The sequence below is a fragment of the Uloborus diversus genome, chromosome 3 (genome assembly GCF_026930045.1).
Source record: "Uloborus diversus isolate 005 chromosome 3, Udiv.v.3.1, whole genome shotgun sequence".
NCBI classification, from domain to species: Eukaryota; Metazoa; Arthropoda; class Arachnida; order Araneae; family Uloboridae; genus Uloborus; species Uloborus diversus.
In genome coordinates, this window is record NC_072733.1 from 154361167 (window position 1) to 154383048 (window position 21882).

Sequence of the window (21882 nt, forward strand, 5' to 3'; positions counted from 1 at the left end):
CCACGATATCCCTCTTAATATGAGGTGTGGCCCAATCTAAAACTAAAAAAGGTTGGGCACTACTGATGTATGTCATCAATCTCAGTTCTATAGAACTTGTTCCGTTTTACTTTATGCACAATTTCAACTTGAATTTGAAATGCAAGAACTTAAGAAATTTTTTTTGGAGAATTTGTTGGACGAAAAAAAATTTTGAAAAAAAAAAAATAGAACCGACTTCAAAATTGCTCTAAAAAGTGAAAAATAATTTTATTCTTTAAACACCATCGATAATACTTTTAAACATAATTTTTGAAGTTGGTGCAAAAACGGCTGATTTTTTGATAAAAATATGAACGAAGCATGGTTACAATGGATTTTACTTTTTGTTTTTGCGCCAACTTCAAAAATTATTTTTAAAAGTATTATCGACGGTGTTTAAAGAATAAAATTATTTTTCACTTTTTAGAGCAATTTTGAAGTCGGTTCTATTTTTTTTTTCAAAATATTTTTATTTCATTCTTTTTAGTGTAAATGTAGATATTTCAGTAAAAGTAAGAAGTTACCTAGTAAGAAGTGCGGCTCTATATCACTGTATTGCGTTAGAAAAGCCTTTATTCGAAATTATCATTACAATTATTATTAATGTTACAGTTATATGGCACCAAACTTTTATAACAATGAGTTTCATATTGTCGCGTAGATGAAGATAGCGAAGACAATGTGAAAGCCAAATGAAGCGAATACTCGTTAGTCTCAACTCGAGATCTTTATTCAGAACCACGAATGAACGTTACATCTCCTTATATACAACTTGAAAAATTGCTGGAGCTTTCCAGACTTGTAAAGATACAGAAATTAATAGAACATTCGAGAAAATACGGGAAACAGTAGAAACGAAATTTTAGTAAAATTCACTTTGTCCTAGTCGGGATTTGAACCCGGGTTGCTCGTGTGGGAGACGAGAATTCTACCACTGAGCCACGTTATCCACGGATGAAAAGAGCGAACTTCGCTACAATATGATTTTAATCATTTAATAGGGAAATTTACTGTTTTTTGCCCATAACTTTTTATCTAAAGAACAAATATGGTCAAACAATGTAATGGGACCTAAGTTGAGCCATCCTCTATCCATTAAAAAAAGAATCATCAAAATCGGTTCACTAGGTGAGACGCTATGAGTGGACAAACAAAAAAAAAAATACATACATACGGTATGAACTGATAACCGCCTCCTTTTTGAAGTCGGTTAAAAAAGGATCAACTATTTAAGTTGCTTCTCCTAAGCAGTTGGCCCAGTCGGGAATCCCCGACTAGCTGACCTGGCCAGTACGCCCCTGACTAAGGGACGTATAAAATATCCCAAAAGGATTTTGCAAGAAAATTTTTTTTTCTTCAGTTACAGCCTACTAAAATTTTGTACAAATTCCCCCATTTAGGAAAACCCCCCAGCAAAACACTCCATTTGAAATGGACACTGTTTTAAAAGTATTTAACCTATTTGAATAATTTTTTTTCTAAAAATAAATAAGGACCCATATATCCTCTTGACGTTGTTTTTGAAAATTTAGTTAGGTTTTATGATACAGATAAAAATTTATTTTTGTGGCAAAAAAATTGCATTTTTATCAATTTTATGATTGTTTTTCTCCATGAAGAAAACATTTTTTTACTATACGGAGATGGCAGTCCAAAGTCCTTATATAATAGTTTCATAGCATATTTTATTATAATCCTTAGATGCAAACAGCCTTGGAAATCAAATTTGAAAATTTTCAAAACTTAGCGATTTTTGAAACCCATTTTTTAAAAATCTAAAAATTGGCTCAATTGAACCCCTTCTAATGCTTAACAAGTGGATATACACTGCATCCTGTATTTTTTCCCAGAAAATGTTTTATGATTTTTTGAAAGTGACCGTATCGCCCATGGTGTGCAAGTAAAATAAAAATATCTAATAATTTCAGTCACTGAAATTCTGATTATATTAATGCTTAATAGCTACAATAATGTTTCACTTTATCAGTAACAGCTAAAATCTTTCTTTTTTCTTGTTTTAATATTAGTTTATTTTTTCTCCAAAGCTATGCATTCACTGTTACTTATATATGCTGCAACCAATCTCATTTTTTCTCTTTCAATTAAAATGTGCAACTCAATCATGACAGGGGAAAACATCCAAGATTAGGAAAGAACAATACAATGCATTTAAGACGATTAATTTTAATTTCGTGCTTGGTTGTCATTGGTGACTGTTGTCCCAGAATTTATGGATCCTACCTCGTATGATTACTTTTATACCTAAGTATAGGTATACTAAACTCAAAACTCACCTATAGTTTAAGAATTTAAAAAGCCCACCTGTCTTATGAGAGAAATAATCGATTGAAGATGATTGTAAGTTGAGGTAACCAAACAGATCTCACCAAAGGTAGCTATTATAGCCAGGGATCCAATTTCTTACAAAAGAAGTGCAGAAGCTTTATAGTACTCAGAACTTATTTTAGTGCTTAAGTGGTCTGAATTCAGTCAAAAATACTAAAATTTGAATGAAATAAGTAAGTAAGGGAGCCCAGCTCCCATAACAATTAAGCCCTGATCAGCAGAAAAATACATTTATATAATGAAGTCAAATGGTCACCAAAGACTCTTCTCTAATTACATACAGAGTCATACAAAAAGACGAATTGACTGGGTCATCAAAAGCGGTTTGTTACATGTATATTATTAAAAATCAGTAAGATTTTAGCTGTTACTGATAAAGTACGGCATTATTGTAGCTATTAAGCATTAATATAATCAGAATTTCAGTGACTGAAATTATTAGATAATTTTATTTTACTTGCATACCATGGGCGATAAGGTCACTTTCAAAAAATCATAAAACATTTTCTGGAAAAAAATACAGGATGCAGTGTATATCCACTTGTTAAACATTAGAAGGGGTTCAAATGAGCCAATTTTTAAATTTTTAAAAATGGGTTTTTTGAATAATCTCACTTCAAAAATTGCTAATTTTTTAGAATTTTCAAATTTTATTTTCAAGGCTGTTTGCATCTAAGGATTATAATAAAATATGCTATGAAACTATTATATAAGGGCTTTAGACTGCCATCTCCGTTTAGTAAAAAAAAAGGTTTTTGATGGAGAAAAAAAATCATAAAGTTGGTAAAAAGGTAGTTTTTTTCGTCACAAAAATAAATTTTTTTTCTTAATCAAAAAACCTAACTAAATTTTCAAAAACGATGTCTAGAGGATATATGGGTCCTTATTTATTTTTAGAAAAAAGAATTATTCAAATAGGTAAATACTTTTGAAATAGTGTCCGTTTCAAATGGAGTGTTTTGCTGTTTTGTTTCCAAAATGGCAGATTTTGTGCAGAATTTTAGTAGGCTGTAACTAAAGAAAAAAAAATTTCTTGCAAAATCCTTTTGGGATATTTCATATGCCCTTAGTTGTAAGTACTGTAATTTTTTCAAGAAAAAAATCGGTGATGGTCATATGCCACTTTTCATACCTGCACTGCCTGATTTGAAATGGAATGACTCAACTGTTATTTCAACAATACTTTTTGTAAGTAAGACTTTGTAAGAGGTTGTTAATATTCTAGACAACAGAGAAAAATCACTTTCCACTTCAAATGATAAGTGAGCTTTTACATGACAACACAGAAAAATGTAACTACAAGGGCATAATCTCAGTCTGTAACTTACCACTGAGGACATTATAATATCCCCTAGTACTCAAAAGGGTATTAGACACAACTACTAGAATAAAATTACAAACTCAAAATGTCGAAGGAAAACTAGTAACAATAGAAACTGAGGTTTAGTAGCACAAAGTACAGAGAAAAAAAATACTTACTGCTAATACACTCATTATAGTCTGCCCAATTTCAAAATACACAGGTTTGCGGTAACGTACACTTACTAAAGAACATGGATAATCTGAAATCAAATAAAACAATAATACTTGAATTTTAAAGTCATATCCAGAAGTTTTAGCAAACATTTTTATTCAAAAATACTTACATCTACATTCAGCACCAAGTCGTAGCATCAAACGAAGAGGAAAAACCTTCGCCCAAGGAACTTCCCACTTATGAATTAGAATAGCAACTAAAAATGGTGTATTTGGCACAATGAGCTTGCTCAAACATTGAAAGGTTGGACGGACAAAAAGAAAACCTCTGTGATCATTGCTTCCCAAAATAGGTTCAGGAAAAATAACGTGACCTAAGTCATCAAATGTACAGCCTAAAATTGACAAAACAACTATCATTTTTTCATAAACAGTCAACACAAATCAAACAGCAATTACAGGGTGCGGCAAAAAAACCCGGACAAGTAATTTTCCGTGTAATTTTATTGAAAATAAAGAAATTAACAAAACACAAATAATAATAATCTGAGTAGACTTTTAGCAATCAATAAATTTCATTGGTTTCAAAATGGTCACCTTTTACAGTGATAGAGAGAATGCTTGTTGAAATTTTCGTCTAAAGGCCGCAAGCCTTTAACCTTTGATTACACTATTTCCTCTAAAGCAACTGGTGTAGAGAGTCTAAACTTTTGTGTAGTTTAGTGTAGGCCTTTGACTCTAAAATAAGCCATACAGTGCAATAATTGGAATTGAGGTCTATCGAATAGAGCTTCCACTCTACAGATATGTCAAAAACAATGCGTCTTACACCACTCATGTCTTTTTGGCCATATGAATTGGTGTAGAGTTTAATGAAAATGTCCAGTCCACATTGTTGAAGTGCTCTTAGGCCCACAGAAGTACAATAGCTTCTAAAATGCCCTTCTGGTACACTTTTTGATTCATTTTACGGCCCTCATACACAAATAAAAAAGATTTTTTGTCGCTTATGCAGATTCCATCACAGACCATGCCTGACTTCAGGTTTTTGCGATGTTTAACATTTTCTATAGTGCTTGGAGTGTTTACAGACCAAATCCTATTGTTCTGGGGATTATGAGTTGGTTGAACGGTAAATCAGGGAAAGGCATCTCTTCCACCGCGGACTTGCGGTCCGTCTCAAACCTTTCGGGCATTTTTGGAATTTGTTTTCTTCAGCAAAAGGCTGAACTTTTTGGAACTTGTAAAGTTTCTGTTCAAGCTCTGTTTTTGCCCCTGGACTCGCTTTTGGATGGCCTGACGATTAACGGAAACATTCACTGTTCATTTTCGTACACTTTCTGGACTTTGACTATCGTTTCCAAGCTACTTGAAATGGCATATTGCATCAAATACTGTTTGCGGAGGCACAACAAGCAAACAAATTGTCGTTCTCCTTGGTGAAACAACTTTAAAACAGCAGGTCTTTTGCTTAAAATTGTAAAAAAAAAAAAAAAAAACATAAACTAGGAGATATATTTTAAATTATTTTCTAATAAAGTGAGAGACAAAAATAAATAAAGAGACATCCATTAAAAAGAAATCATTTTACTTCCATTCGATGATGCAAACTTCGTCCGAGTTTTTTTTGCCACACCCTGTATTGAACAAAAAACTCAAAATTTTAAGATCAGCACTAGTTGTAATAAAAAATGTAACTGAAAATACTAATGGAAATATTTTTGGAAAACATTAAGGTGCATACATGTTTTAACTTGAAACCCAAGCAGAAAATTCAAATTAATTTTTAAAATATTAGGAATTATACATCAACACTCAAAAATTATGATGATAGTATTCCACTGACCTGAAAAATAGCGGTTGTAACGTATTTCTGAAATTATGATAAGTTATTCTGATGCATTTTGGGTACTAAATTCACAAATGATCCTTATTTTTTCTGTCACCCAAGAACTTTTTACAAAGTACTAAAACGTGGGGAGAGGAAGGAAAGTGAAAAGCAGACTTCAAAAAAAAAAAAAAAGTTTTCCTCATTGTTTAACTTAAATCATACAGTATAACTTTGATTTAACATTTTCCTTAATTTGATGATATATTTCACTGGACTGGATTTGACTACATTGAATGTCTATGCTACTCGATTTAATGACATCCTCGATTTAACAGTAACTTCTTCCAGTCCCTTCAGAATCATTAAATTGGGGTTATACTGTACATTATTGTACCTCAATTAATAGGGGGGGGGGAGTGTTAAACAGGAGAAGGGAGCCAATTGATAACTTCAATTCTAATTCAAAAATCACAGAAAGAGAGCCAAAATCCCTTTTTGACTGTGGTCGATACTCGAATTTGAACTATTGTTTAAAAGTTGAAGCAAAATTCTATAATTACATCAAAAGTATAATTATCAGTTTCTAAAATTTGAATTTGAAAAATGTTTTCTGAAAAAAAAAAAAAAAGATTTCATTGCGGTAGAATCAAATATAGAGAATTTGATTATCAAGCACTCTTCTCATTGCATCCTGTTGGATATGGGAGTATAACAGAACTTCAAACAGTGTAAAGTTCAAAAATTAGTTAATGAGTTTTTTTAAAGACTCACCTTTACTTGCACTATCATAAATATAGGAAAACAATTTGAGGATTCCCCTAGGTACAACTTTTTCTTCAGGCAGCCTTTCTAATATAACCATGACTTCATCTTGTCCAACGGTACAAAGTCCATGACTAGTAAAGCACCAGCACTCTTTTCCAAAACAACAATCCACTGCACATAATTGCAAAGAAAAAAGTTATGTTTGCCAAGCATAAATGTGTGTATTTAAATGAATGTCTCGGCAATACTTACATTTTATCAGTTTCACAAATAAATGCATGTTTTTCATAAGAGCAAAATTAACAGGTTTTTTATCCTCATCTAAAACAAGAGACAAATATTGTTAAACACATCTAAAAAACAGACATACATGGTTATACATACATAAAACACAAAGAAGACATAATACAACAAATTAGAAACAAACCTTGAAGTCTCTCAAATATTTGTGGCCATTCAAAAGTCTGATCAGCAGCACAATCTGAATAAAAAAACAATATAGTATTTATTGTACAGAAATTAAACAGTTTGGAATAAAACAAAGAAACACAACTCACTGATTTGATAATACAAACCTTGTGGCAAGAATATAGCAGGCAAAGATCCTTCAGCATCAGTGACAATAATTTTTCTTTGCTTATTTCTTAGATGAGATATTGGGGAAAGATCAGATGCTGCAGATTCCCCTAAATAATTTTATTAAAATGTAATTATGTCACTCTATTGATATTTTGATTTTAAAAAAATATTTCAAACATGGTAATAGTTTATATGAACCATGAATCAATATGATTTATATCAACTTTAGCATTAAGAAAAAATCATCATCAACGAAAACATACCAAAGAAAAATTTATCCACTCTTTTTCTACCCATGCGACGATAAGCAGGTACAACTTCAGCAGATTCAGTTAAATCTGTCAAATCACCACCTGGTCGAATACCATCAGAGAAGATAACTTGCTTAGGTTCTCTACGAGGTTTATTTCCTATAGGATAACAATTATTGTTTATTTATATTTGATAAACTGAAAATTCCTATCGCACATACAAATATAAACATAAAACATGACAAAACACTATTTCTGAAACTTTGAGTGAGGGCTAAGAAATTTATTAGGAGCAATAACTATTCTCTTATACATACAGTAGAGATGGGCAGTGTTGTTCGTTTTAATGATCTGTTCATCAGAGGATTTTTCATTCTTTTGACCCATTCACTGAACTCGTTCATTTGAATGACTTTATTAATTTAAAAATGTCACAGGTGACCTCTCCGCAGGACATACTTATTTACATTCAAAATGTTTCATTAAATCAGTTATATTCTTTTAATAAAAAACTACTAAAATTACCCAAAAGTAGGGAAATATGCCTAGAAAAAATAAATAAAAAAATATTTTATTAAAGTTAATGTGAAGAAAGTTCAGATGTATATATAATATAAGGGAGCTTTAAAATCATCCTATGGGACAACACAAAAAAAAAAACCGCATGTATTGAAATACGAAAAAAAAAAAAAAAATAGATAGTAATAATCCATATTAAAATTCCCACTAACCAAATGGCACGACCTTGAGAGTCACAAATCTAGACGAAATTGTGGATTTAAGTCAGTTTGCACTAGATATGAACGTAGGAGAAGCGGTTTGACTGCATAGGCCCTAGTTTGGTTGAAACGGGGCTCCAAAGTTGGTATTTGAGTTCAGAAAAGCAATGGTTTTTTTCTTTTAAGTTGAACTTTTTCAGTTTTCTTTGCATTTGCAATGCAGTATGAGCCAACTAAATGCATTCACAACATAGAATAAATCTCCCCCCTCCCTCTTTCGTTGGTTTGACAAGAGACGCTGAATGTCTGAACAGTTGATATTGTCCCAAAAATTCAAATTCCTATGAAAATGATATTGCAATTCTGGAATCCTGCAAATCAGTGTGGTTCAGACAGCAAAAACTTGAGGGTCACGAATCTGGATAAACTTCTGGATTTAGGTCAATTCGTACTAGATATGAGCCCAGGTTAAATAGTTTGAGAGCATAGGCTCTAGTTCGGATGCAAGGAGGGTCTAAATTTGCTTGTTTGGCACCGGAACTGCAATAGTGTTTGCTTTGGGATTTGAAACTTAGGCAACAATATTTGCTCTCCTAACATCCGTCGCATCTCTTGTTAGTATAACGTACAGGCGGAAAAATTTATTTTATACTGTGAATGCATCCAGTTGGGCAATACTGCAATGCAAAATCAAGGAAAAGAGTGAAAAAGGTTAATTTCAAAGGAAAAATCATTAATTTTCTGTAGCTAAACTAGAAATTTTGGACCCCCATTACGGTCAAACTAGGGACTATGAAGTCAAACCGCCTTAATTGGGCTCATATTGAGTGCAAATTGACCTAAATCTAGAATTTCGTCCAGATCCGTGACCCTCAAGGTCGTGCTGTTCGGTAGTCAGGATACTGAATGTAAAATTGAGATTCAGACATTGCCAAGCTACTTAAAAAGGAAGCCAAACTAATATAGATAATAGTTAATAGGGATGTAATAAATAGTAGAAAAATGCATCACTAGAAAAGAGATAAAAGGAATTCTTCGATATAGTTTTGGAGACAGAAAGTGGGAGAAGGATTTTAACAGGTGCATGGGATAGGAAGTGGAAAATCCAAACATTTTGTTAGTAGCCAAAACAAGTAACACAAAATATTACTAATGGACAAATTGAAAAAATACGAATGAACTACAATGGTTAAAGAAAAACCAATAACACAGGTATCTTATTGCTTCTCTGAAATTCCTACAGTGAACTTTTCCAGATGTTTTAATTATTTTACTGGAAGTATTTCAACTGTAAGGAAAATTTGATCCTATCTAAGCAGACCAAAGTGTTGTGGTAGCCAGAGTTTCACAATAAACAGTCATGAAACCAGCTAGGGAGCGTAGCTAGGGAGGGGCGGAGGGGGCGGTCCGCCCCGGGCGGCACTTTTCTAGGGGCAGCAAATCAACGCTTTTGATGTGGAAAAAAAAACGTATTTTCCATTATGGTTTTAATCTGCTACTGCAGGCAAAAAGAAAATCATCGAAATGTAAGGCTTTTGTATCACTACTGGATTAAAAATATTTTGATACAAAACAAGAGTCTTTCTTGATAGCATATCGGTATAATCCTTGCTTTTCTCTGAGGGGGCGGCAGTGGACAATCATGGGACCAATGTTTTCTAGACTGTAGAAGTTAACTCCAGGAGGGGGAGAATACAATGAAGTTTTCCAATTTTCGTTATAAGAAAAAGTTCACACTGGATTATAATAGAGTTTCTTAAAAACCACTTTGTAAAACAAAAACTTTCTCTTTTTTTTTAACTTCAGGATAATGGTGACAGGAGTAAGATGGGGAGGGGGAGGTATGAAATGGTACATGAAACAATTCATTGCTTATCACAGTGGTGGCTTAATATGTTTCAGAGTTCGCTTTAATTTCTCATTCATTATGAGTTCTCTCAAAGGAAGTAAAAGGGATTTCTGTTTTCTTGCTTTTGAGAGCAGAAAATCTATCCAACAACTTTGTATCACATGTTAGTCTATTCCTTGTCGAAGTTAAGCGAATTACAATTTCCAATATTTGGTTTGGTCATTGATCCCTCAACTTGGCCAAGCATAGTCTAAAATTGTGTTTTAGCGTATTCAGCTTCAAATAATTCCGGTTGGGATCCTCTCCCACCTCTACTTTGTAATCTAACAGCAGGAAAGATAGCTTCAAAATGTTTTTAGGTGGGAGAGCTCTCGAATATTTCATCCTCTTTCCTGATATCACCGAAGATAGCTTAGAATTGGGTTTTTAGACCTCAATGCTGCAAAATTTCTGGCCAGAGCCCTGAACCCTGTGTTTTCCACTAACCTGGCAAACACAGCCAAAAAGTGCATAGTTAGATCTTTAATTCTGAAAATTTTCATGAGAAAATTCCCACCCTCCCTCCCTTCTGAAGTCTCAACATATAGCCTAAAATTACGTTTTTGAAACTTTGATATTTCAATACCAATTTGTGAAAACAGCATTTGAGCCTTGAATATCCTTAATTCCTAACGAGATCAAAAATAGCCCCTAAAATAAGTTTTCAGGATTTCAATTTCGGAATTTTTCCGAGAGAGTACTTAAACCCTCCTCCTCTCCCCTTCTTTTACCTAACGTCTCCAAGAGAAAAACTGTTTTGAAAACCTTAATTTTGAAAAATTTCCGAGGAAAGAAAGCCGAACTACTCACTCCTTTTCCTAACGGCACCGAAGATAGCCCAAATTTTCTTTCTTAGAAATTTGCGGGGGTGGGAGCGCTCGCTAACCCTTCCTTTTCAAAGATAGCCTAAAATGAGCTACAGCTTTAAGAAAGATTTTCAGAGGGAAACCTAACTCTGCCCCCTCTTGCTTCCAACATTATCAAACAAAGCCTAAAGTCAGGCGTCAATTACGAAACTTTTCCACGAGAGAGCTGCTTGGCTTCACAACATTTTTGGTGCCCCCTTTGAAAGCGCCACCAAAGATTGCCTAGCATTGCGTTTTTGAGACTTCAGTGCCGAAAATTTTCCAAAGGAAGAACCCAAACCTTCACCAAACCACCGAAGATAGCTTTGAAATTGATTTTAATGTTTAAATATTTTAGTAAGAAACCTCAGCGCCTATCTCTCCTCTAACGCTTACAACTGAGTTAGAATACACATGCAATTGCGTTGCCAAAGATAGCTTAAAATTGCATATTTCAGAGCTTAAAATTTTTGAATTCGACCATTAACGATTTTCTTAAGCTCCTCAAAGTAGCTAAGATGCATTTTAGACTTTCATTTCGGAAAATTGTCTTGCGGTGCACACTGATCCCCTAACGTCAACAAAGAAACACTAAAAGAGACTTCAGTTTTGAAAAAAAATAGGGAGCAAACCCAACCCGCCCTCTCCCCGAACTTCACTAAAAATTGATTGGAATTACCCTTTTTATGCGTACATTTAGCGATTTTCTCCCCTCTTTTTTCTTTTCAAGTATACAGAAATTAATTACATCTTGTTTTCTTCAATCAAGTTTCTAATTTTAATTTAAACACCTTTAACAATTTAATGTATTAGCTATTTCACAACGAAAGGGCGGCAAATTGAGGAACCGTCCCGGGCGGCAAACACTGTAGCTACGCCACTGCATGAAACCCAATTGCTTAACAGTAAAATTAGATGCAATAAGTTCGGAACTTTTTAATAAATGACGCGACATATGAAGTGTCGTGAAATCTGGGTATCACAATTACGAGGTTTGGCTGCATGCGGAATTGCGGATATATATTTAAGCGTGCGAGAATGCATGATGGTATCAATATTTTTGTGGAACTAAAGCACTCTGCTAATATTACAAAATAAGGAGCCAGTGTAATATTGGCTATATTATTTAAAAATGTCCATTTTTCATGCCTTCTTGGATTTTAATTACAAGTGATTAGTGTTCGAAATGAAAACATTTTTCATATTTATTTTGTTTTTAAGTAAAATGTTTAAAAATTTAAAAAATCTAGCAATTTGATTATTTTTTGTAGTAGAACCTATCTATTTAGAGCACTAATAATGATAATAATAACAGTAATGGGTGATTTTCAAATGCATTGACACATTAGGTTTAATACAGTTTGAAAATTTTTGTTGTTATCAACATTAAAACTTTCCTAGGTATAAATTCCTTACAATTTACAGCTTTCTAACCAGGTGATTATTTGTGAGTTAAATTGCTTAGATTTTAGAAATTTCAAAAACCGTTTTTTTCATGAGTGTTACCTATAAGTATCATTCTGTAATTTTTTTTCTACAAATAAATAATCTAACAGATCTTGATTAAAGTATCTTAAATACTCAATTTTAAGTCAAAATGGTATAAATATTTATTTAAGAAATTTTAAGTACTTGAAAAAATGTTTTTTTCATAAGTACTTTGTTTCCTAAATGAAGGGTAAAGTTTACGATAAAAACATATCAAATTAAACATTGAATGTTTTCATTGCAATAATTATGAATAGCTAAAAATTTTCAATATTGAAACCAACTTTTAAAGATTCAAGAAAAAATTTATTACGGTCATTCCATGTCAAGTGTGTGATCCAAAATTTGAGAAAAATTTTCCCTCACCTTTTTGTATTTCTTTGAAATTCGGCTCATCGATTGTACCCTTTGAGATAATAAAAAGTCCAAATTTTTAGATTTTTATCTCTTTTATTTTTTTTATTTATGAGACTTTGATTTTTAGAAAAAATTTCTTTTTTTCATGGATGCTTGAACATAAAATAGACAATAACTCAGCACCAAAAATAGATAGAAAGGTTTGGTAAGAAGCATTTTAAAGTGCACTAGTTGTTGTTTAATATGATATGCAACGTGACTAATTTTATGACAATTTTCATTTAAAAAATTTAATTTAAAATTTAAATTTCTTAGAATACGTATAATGATTTTTTTTTTCCAAATCTTCAAAAATTTGTGTATTTGATCTTTTTGTTAGTGCAAAATTTCAAGCTGGGATCTGAATGGGAACATATTTTTATGAATTTTTGAATAATATTTGACTTCAGAAATAATGATATTTTTCAGATTCTATTTAGTTAAATATGAGGTTCTCTTACTGGTGATGGTCTAGTAAGTAGTAAACATGACTATGCTTAAAATGAGTTGACATGAACTTGCAGATTGGTAATCCCCCCCCCCTCTCCACACCATCACTTTTCATCTTTTTATTTCCAAAACTGTTTCCGAAATTAAAAAAAAAGCTGGTACGTAAGAGTAATAATCCTAACTAACTGAAACACTGCCAAACATCGGTAGAGTGACTAAGGCTTATAAATGGGGGGGGGGGGGGGATCCTAAAAATTAAAAGTTGGGGAAAACTTTAACAGACAAACAGAACCACACTCATTGCAGCATTTTTTTTTTTTTGGAATGTGGGGCGGTAGGGGGGGGGGGAGCAATCTGGATTGAAGCTTAACAGCATGGAAGGTTATGCTCAGAAGAGCAAAATTTGTTTGATCTATAATCGCCTTGAATATATGTATAGATAGATCTCGTTGCAGTACTTTCCATTACAACAGAAATTAAAAAGAAAACAAGCAATAAAAGAAAAAAAAAACAGTATACTTGATGAATTCAATATTTGATAAGGAAAATTATGATTTATTTCAGCTTCTACCTCACTACCCCAGCACCAACCTTCAATTTTGGAGGGAGAAAAGAAAGTTTGTCCCAAGATCATAGCAAAATAGTAGGTTTCCCCTGTGTTATTTCTATGTTTTCCCATCATTTTCACACAAAACTAAAATCAAATCACACGTCTGTCCGCATAATTGTCTTTCTACAACATCTAGAGTGCAGCTGTTTTTTTATTTAAAATTTTACTTTAATTCCAAAATATAGGTACAGTCTTTAAATATGCAAAGAGTTTATTCAGTAAATTACCGCCCATTAGCAATTATATAATATTTATGCAAAGAGTTATTTTAAGCATGTTCCCTTTTTTAAATAAATTAATAAACTTATACTTAATCAACTTAAAATTTTAATTTAACTCCAATAAATGCAGGTACACATTCCTAAAGGATGCAAATTAATGTCTTAAAATATATTATTAAGAATTATGCTGCATTCGAGATCAAAATAGTCTGTAGAAAACTAGAAATTTTGAGGCCCGGGAGGGGGGGGGGGGTAGGGGTGATTCTTTTTTTCGCCTAAAAAGGGGTTTGTTTTCACCCAGAAAAAATGGAAATTTTCTTGCATAAAATGTTGTATTCAGAAAGTTATATTACTTACATTCTAATGTTCTTTTTCTTCAGATTTTTTTTCCCTCAGTTTCCTATAGGAAATCACTTAAAATGCATGCTTTGGTTCCCTTGCACACGTAAATATGAACTGATATTGAGAAAAAGTCAAGTCAAAATTTATTTAAAAGCAATTAAAAGGAAACTTATGTTGAAATTTGAGTGATTTATTTTTTTGTAAAAACAATTGTTCTTTTTCTATATATGAGGAAATAAAACGTGCTCCTCTCTATGCCTTCTGAGTTGTGTCAATTTTAAATCTCGAAGAATCAAGTCCGAGTTTTTAGTAATCCAAGGTCAAATGAGCCATGATTACCCCTTGATTTTCTTAACTCCACTATAGCATAAATACAAATGTCAATTTATTAGTCCCCAATGAAGATCAATGGCCCTCTTGAAGCAATCCAACCCCTTGCCCATTACCACCTCTTCCGGTAAGCTGTTCCAAGTGCCCACGACCCTACTAAAGGACTAGATTTTCCTAATTTCCAGGTTAGCCTGAGATTTAAATAGCGTAAAACAATGATCCCTCGTCCTGCTTTCTGTGCAAAAATTTAATCCATTAACATATTTCATTTTAATAAGTTTAAACAACGGAATCATGTCCTCTCTTACTCTCCTTTGCTTCAGGCTATACATATTAAGCCTATTAATATAATCATTCATTATGGTATCATAATCTAAATCTGAAAGTCCTCTTATTAGCCCTTCTTTGACCCTTTCCAATACAGATATATCTTTCCTCAGATAAGGCGACCAAAACTGAACAGCATACTCCAAATGAGGTCTCACTAAACTCCTATATAAAGGCAGAAGAACTTTCTTAGATTAGTTTCAAATAGATCTATTGATAAACTTGAGCATTTAGTTGGCTTCGTTACTTGCCCTGCTGCCCTGTTGACTAAACTTGAAGTCCTGATTTATTAAAATACCCAGATCAATAACATTTTCTGCCTGACTAACGACTGAACCCTGTAAACGATAACTCGTACGCTTATTTCCATGCCCTAAGTGTAGCACTTGACATTTCCCTACATTAACTACCATACCCCACTTATCTGCCCACTTAGTAATATGATCTAAATCCTCTTGAAGCTGTTTTACTACATACATACAAGCTTTAATTGATATTATAAAGAACTGTCACAAAACATTTAAATATAAAGATAGTAGCGAATCATTGCAATAACTATGCATGAGAAAGTAAGCATTCGAGAAAAATCATGGACAACTTTGAAGTTTTCGCAAAATTCATGCAAAAAATGTAAGCCTTATTATTATGGATATCTTGATGTTTTTTTAGTGTAAGTGGGCAAGCAAAAATCTGTGGCGACCGGCCAAATTTTTCTGCGGGCCGGTACCAGTCTGCCGGACCACCAGTTGAAAATCAACGTTTTCTGTATCAAGGAGCAAATCTAACCTGGCGGCGAACGCTACACAGATCCTAATCACAGACTACGACACAGGTAGGTTAGGTTTGTCCCAAGTATAGACAAACACTTTAGTCAAGATTGGATAGTTTATTAATTTTATGCTATTTATTATTAAGACAGTAATCGTTGAAAAGTAAAAATGTTGCACTTATTATTGTCAGAAGTACAAAAACAAAAAATAAAAGACCTGAATAAATAAAATAATTTGAAAATTGCATTTTAATACTTCTGTGATGGTCAATTTCAATAGCTACCAAATAGTTACGATCATCATGGGTACTTAAAGAAAGTATATAATAATAAGTTTAAAAAAATAAACAAACACAATAAAATCGTTTGAATTTTGACATCTTGAATTCAAATTACCTTTTGGGTAAACACAAATTGCAATTGGACCTAACTTACTAGTTTTGTTGTTTAAATTCATCTATATCAGGGCTTTTCCTGAATAAACTTACTTTTACACAAATAAACCTTTTTTAATGCTAAGTCCCCTTGAGTTAAGCCCTGAAAAAAGTATCAATAAAATCAAACTGCAGACGAAAATTTTCCTCTCTAAATAAATATTGAAAACAACTGTTGTCATGACAATATCAACTTTGGTCAAGTGAGGGTAATAAGCAATTTGTCATTGCTCAGTAAAAAAAAGTTTTGTTGTAATCTTTACAAATTCTTTTTAATCGTTTTTATCGCATGTGATCCATGAGTATTTGTAGCTCTTTTTTTTTTTTTTTGATGCAATATTTCAACTAATTTTTTTTTTTTTTTAAAGCTGAAGAAAATCATACTTATATTGGAAATAATGAAACAGTCAAAACGTGTGGAAAGCTTCCATCTCCAGACAAAGTTGAAGGTATAAACAAATTTTATTTTGGAAGCAGAAATTTATGAAGGAAACATGAAAAGTTATTACATCATGAAAAAGGTTTAATGAAAATTGAAAAATTTCAATTAAATCCCCGTATTATACACCAGGTATCCCCCACATTAACACCAGATAACCACCGCAACAGTACCATATATCCTGTAGGGAGGGGAACGGCCCAATTGGATATCGTTGGATACCAGATAGTAAAAAAAAATCAACCGGATAAGCCGGATACCCGATACTCGGTGCATCCTAACTCAAAATTTCATTTTAAAGATTTCTGTTTTGAAATATTTCAGTGCCGGTAATGGGTCAATTTTCCTCCAACTTGGACAAATATGTCTTGAAATGGTGTTAATAGGGCTTCAGTTTCAAGCAATTTCTGGGATGAAAACTCCTTCCTTGTCCAACTTGTCAAAGAGTATTTAAAATACTTTTTTTGGAGGGAAAACTCTAGAATCTTCTCCCTATTCCCCTAATACGACCAATGATAGCTTCAAATTGCTTTTTTAGAGCATCAATATTCAAAACAGAAAGAAAACAAAACTTCTTTACATTTTCTTAGCTTTAAAGTGTTCTATTTGTATAACAGTATCATGTTTTATTGGGAGAAGGGCGGTGAATTAGGCATCCGCTCCAAGGGGCACAAACCTATGCTATGTCACTGATGGCAACTGAAGCTTTAAATCCTCAATGTTTTATAGAAGTTGTTAAGAACTCCAATTTTATTTTCTTGCTTTTCCAAATTTTGTTTAATTTTCTGTCCAAGCCTTTTCTCCCTCTCTCCCACCCCCTTCAATATCAGACTCAACCAAATACTGAGGTTCTTCTTATCTTATATCTAGAACTGAGAAACAGTGTATAGTTTCAGCACAAGAAAAAGGACAGAACAAAATTTACTACCTTGTGGTTGGTCTCAAGTGATTTAAATTTCCAGTGCGTGAGGCATTTTACTTTGGATTAACTTTACTTTGAATAAGAAATGTATTAAAAGGTTTTAATGTTTCCGATTTATTTTTTGGTGCACAAAAATAATAAAATTGCTACAGTAAATCATGTAAATGCAAAAGTTTAAAAATTCTTTGCTTTTTTTGTGTTTGTATAAAAAGGGGGGAGGGGCGGATTCTGTTATACAACTACATCATCTACCTAGAAAATTTTATCCTACTGAAATATGTAATCATAAAAATTAAAAAAACCTCGTTTGAGTACGCCAATGGGCACCATGACTGTTGGTGGTGGTTTCTGTCCAGATAGCTGAATTTGTTGTAAAGGTGGAATAGTAGAACAATAATCATCAGGATTATTTGGATGTGGCCTCCATATATTTTTATCACTCAAGTTAGAATTTGAGACTTGTGGTGAAGAGGGAAAATTAGGACTGCTTCCACAAGAGCTGGAGCTTTGAGAATCCACACCAGACATTGAAGCACTGTCAATTGTTGGAGCTAAATTGAAATTAAACAACATATATTGACATTTATTTCTTTGATTGAAAATTTAATAAAAGAATAAATAAATACTTTAGTGAAGTAAATTAATCATTTCAAACAACTAAGTACGTTAAGTGAAGTCAGGGTTACCACAAAAGTTAGAATGAAGTTCCAGACTTTTCCCACATGATTTTAGCGAAAATTCCAATCTATATATACATACACAAACACTGGTCTGTAGAAGTTAAAGTAAAACATTTCTCTGTGTCCAATTTGCAAATGAATGGATGTAGAAACGACAATTTTGGAGGAAATATGCATTAAATATTTATTTATTGAGGAAAGCATGGAAATTTTCAGCACTTTGGTAGAAAAGCCTATTGGTGGAGAAAGCAGTCTATCCTTTTTATGTGGTAAAATGTCATAAAAACATTACAAAAAGAAGTTCAATGAGGAATGTATCTACCCCCAACTTGGATGTATTGGCGACATTGACTTCTCATGCTGTCAATTAAGTTGCTGGGCACTAAAATGGGAAGTGAGGCCCAGACACTGGGAAAGCCTTGTTACAGTTCATGTGATAGTGTTGGAAGAGAACTTAAGCTGAGGGACTGTTTGCAAATTTGCAACACTAACCAGAAGTCTCTCGGCACGATTCATGATAAAAACAGTTCTTGCTAAAAACTATGTTATTTGTGAACGATCCCTTACGATTTCTCTTCCATCCGAGAATAATTGAAATGCAGTTCAGCAAATCACCAATATCTTTCTAAATTTTTAAGATGTTCAACTGGAACTTTTTTATTAGCTGCTGAATTAATATGACATGGTGATTGACATGGCGAATGACATGGTGATGTTTCAGCTCTGAGCTGCCTTTCCATGAAATCCCAAATGCTCTCTATAGGATTTAAATCTGGTGAATTTGGTGGTCAGGGCATTAATTTGAATTTGTTATGCTACTGGAATCACTCCAGCACATTCTAGCCATGTGACATGGTATGTTGTCCTGCTGGAAGATGCCATTTCCAGTAGGGAAGACCGACGCCATGTACGGGTGCACCTGATCTGCCACGATCTTCAGATAGTCCACAGACCTTCATGGTAGGGCTGGGCGATATACAGATACATCGTCATATATCGATACATAACTATTACTACTGTAACAGTATTTAGATTTCTATCCGTCCGATATATCGGTTGAAACAGAAATACGGGACATAATTACGGAGAAATTGAAATACTGACTCAAAAATACATAACTTTTTCTAGTTCTGTATGATGGATGAGAGCTTGAAATTTCAAGAAATTAACTGCATTCTTCAATCAGTTATTTTATTTTTAATTATAGTACAAGGGAAAATTAACAACAGGGCCGCCGGTCAAGGTGGACCCATTGTCAGATTGGTCTCCGGATCCCATCCCCCTAAAAAGTTTTCAAGAGCAGGGCCCTTCTAAGGACTACGCCCCTAGTTTCTGACAAGGCTGATATGGCCTCTTGTGGGGCCTGAAAAGTGAATGCGTGTTGGTTAAAAAAGCATCTTAATGCAACAATTAAAAATTAACCAATGGAGGTATCAACACGGTTCATAATTCTAATTAAATGTAAACCATTGATATTACGCTGAATAAAAGGTTTGCGAAATATACTGAACAGAAATGTTTGTATTAAAACAGAAATGAAAAACAAAAAAATCTAATGAGATTAAAAAAAATACGCCGTAAGCTCAATCATTTCCATCCGAGCTGTTGCATCAAAAAGCGTGCAACTCATATCATTACTGAATGAAAATAGAAGCTTTATCTTTGATACTTTTTATTTCGATCATAACATGATAATCCAATTTTAAAGCATTATCTCCGGCAACCCTGAAACTGAACTCTTCTCGCCAGACAATACTGTTAATGTGCGGACATAGTGTTTTTTGTGAAAGTTGTATGCATTACTGTTAATGTGCGGACATAGTGTTTTTTGTGAAAGTTGTATGCATTACCATTAATGCGCGAACATAGTGTTTTTCGTGAAAGTTGTACGCATTAACGTTAATGCGATGACATAGCGTTGTGAAAGTTGTACCCATTAACAAAGATGGAATTCAGTTCTACCATGAATGGGCTTATGTTCTTTGTGAAAGTTCTATACATTTTCGGAAGAGTAACAAGTACCAAGTAAGATTGAAAAAGCTGAGCTAGTCGCTTTATTGGATGGATTACCAATGGACATTTATTAAGTAAGTACAATATTTAAGCATTTTTTTTTATTTACTAATGTAACATAAATGAATAATATACATAATTCGTGGATTTTAAAAATTATGAAAAATTTTATTGAAATAAAAAAAATGTCTTATAATTTATTTAAAAATGCCAAAAAAAAAGAAGTTTACTGCATTAATTTTGATAATATTCAGATTTTTTCAAAAATAAATAAATAAATAAATTTTTTAATTTTAATTTTTTCCCTCAAAAATATTTAAGTTACATATCAAATTGCAGTGCATTTGTAGCTGCATTCTTTAAAGATTTATTATTAGTATATTACTTAATGTTACTCAACTAAAAAGTAAAAAATCTTAAAGCAAAAGCTATATTAAATGACTAAAAACAAACTATTTAAGACATCAATACAAAATATAGTTCATAGTACATTCAAATTAGTGAGACTGCTCAAATTGAAAGATTTAAACAAAATATTGAATTGAATATTTAAACTTTTTTCGTTGCGAAGCACTTTTGTCATGCATTGAGATATACCATTGAGCACGCCCTCCCCTCCCCTCCCCTCCAGGAAAGTTTTGAATTAGAGAAATATTATATTTGTAAATGTTTTTTATTGTTTTTCGATCCTTTGCACCCCCCCCCCCCCAAGAATATATCGATATATTGAAACTATCGATATTTGGCGAGCGATATATCACGGTATTAAAATTCTGATATTGCCCAGTCCTACTTCATGGTATGTTCAATCACAACTAAGGATCCCAGAACTTGCCAGGAAAAAGTCATCCAAACTATAATACTGCTACCACCAGCTTGTTTACGACCAACAGTACAAGATGGAAGCAACGGTTCACCAGGAAGAGGGCGAACCCTAACACGACCATCTACGTGATGAATGAAAAATCATGGTTCGTCGCACCAGACAACTTTCTTCCAGTCATCCAAGGAATAGTATCGAAGTTTTGGGGCCACTGTGTAGGAGTAGTTGTCGATGTTGATTGGTCAATAGAGGCACATGAGTGGGACGTCTGCTGCGCAGTACCATATCCAACAGTGTCCACTGAACTGTGTTTGGAAGCACTTCTACTCGCACCTGCATTGTATTGAGCTGTCAGTTGATCAACTGTCTGCCTCCTATTTTGTTTTATCGAGCGCCCTAGTCTCTGACGACCCTTATCTTTGATGACACATGGCTGTCCAACATCTTTACGCCTACTCTTGGTTTCACCGCCTTTTTTCCACTTTGCATAAGTACTAACAACGGCAAATCATGAACAACCTACCAGTTTTGCAGTTTCTGAGATACTCTTTTCGAGTCTTCAGGCCATAAAATCTGCCCTCCATTAAATTTGTTAAGATTGTTACCGTTTCCTATAACTCACAAAAGAAAGTGCTTGAACGAAGCCTGACCTTCTCCAGCCCCAATTACATACCAACTCCACTTCATCACATGGTCTCCACCTCATCCAGACGAGTTTTTCGGAAAAGTTAGGGGTGGTCATAATGTTTTGGCTCTTCAGTGTACATCACCAATGAAAGCCTAAAAATTCTGAGACTTCCATTTCCGAAACATTTTTGAAGAAGTTTAAGCCAAGGATAGCTAAAAACAGTTTTTCGGGTGGAGTGTTTGGAATCCCTTAATTATTTAGAATCTTTTTCGGGGGAAAGACCCCCCTC

At 33.3% G+C, this 21882-nt stretch overlaps 1 protein-coding gene across 1 annotated transcript in view; it reads right to left on the bottom strand.

Moving 5' to 3' along the window:
• The window catches only part of LOC129219001 (zinc finger FYVE domain-containing protein 9-like), a 99550-nt gene that overhangs the window by 40320 nt on the left and 37348 nt on the right, over positions 1-21882 (bottom strand). The window contains exons 5-12 of the mRNA XM_054853320.1: positions 17752-18000; positions 7282-7428; positions 7015-7125; positions 6867-6920; positions 6692-6760; positions 6446-6610; positions 4014-4238; positions 3847-3929 (exon numbers count right to left, since the gene is read on the bottom strand). Coding sequence (XP_054709295.1) covers positions 3847-3929; positions 4014-4238; positions 6446-6610; positions 6692-6760; positions 6867-6920; positions 7015-7125; positions 7282-7428; positions 17752-18000 — 1103 coding nt within the window. The remainder of the gene's footprint in view (positions 1-3846; positions 3930-4013; positions 4239-6445; positions 6611-6691; positions 6761-6866; positions 6921-7014; positions 7126-7281; positions 7429-17751; positions 18001-21882) is intronic.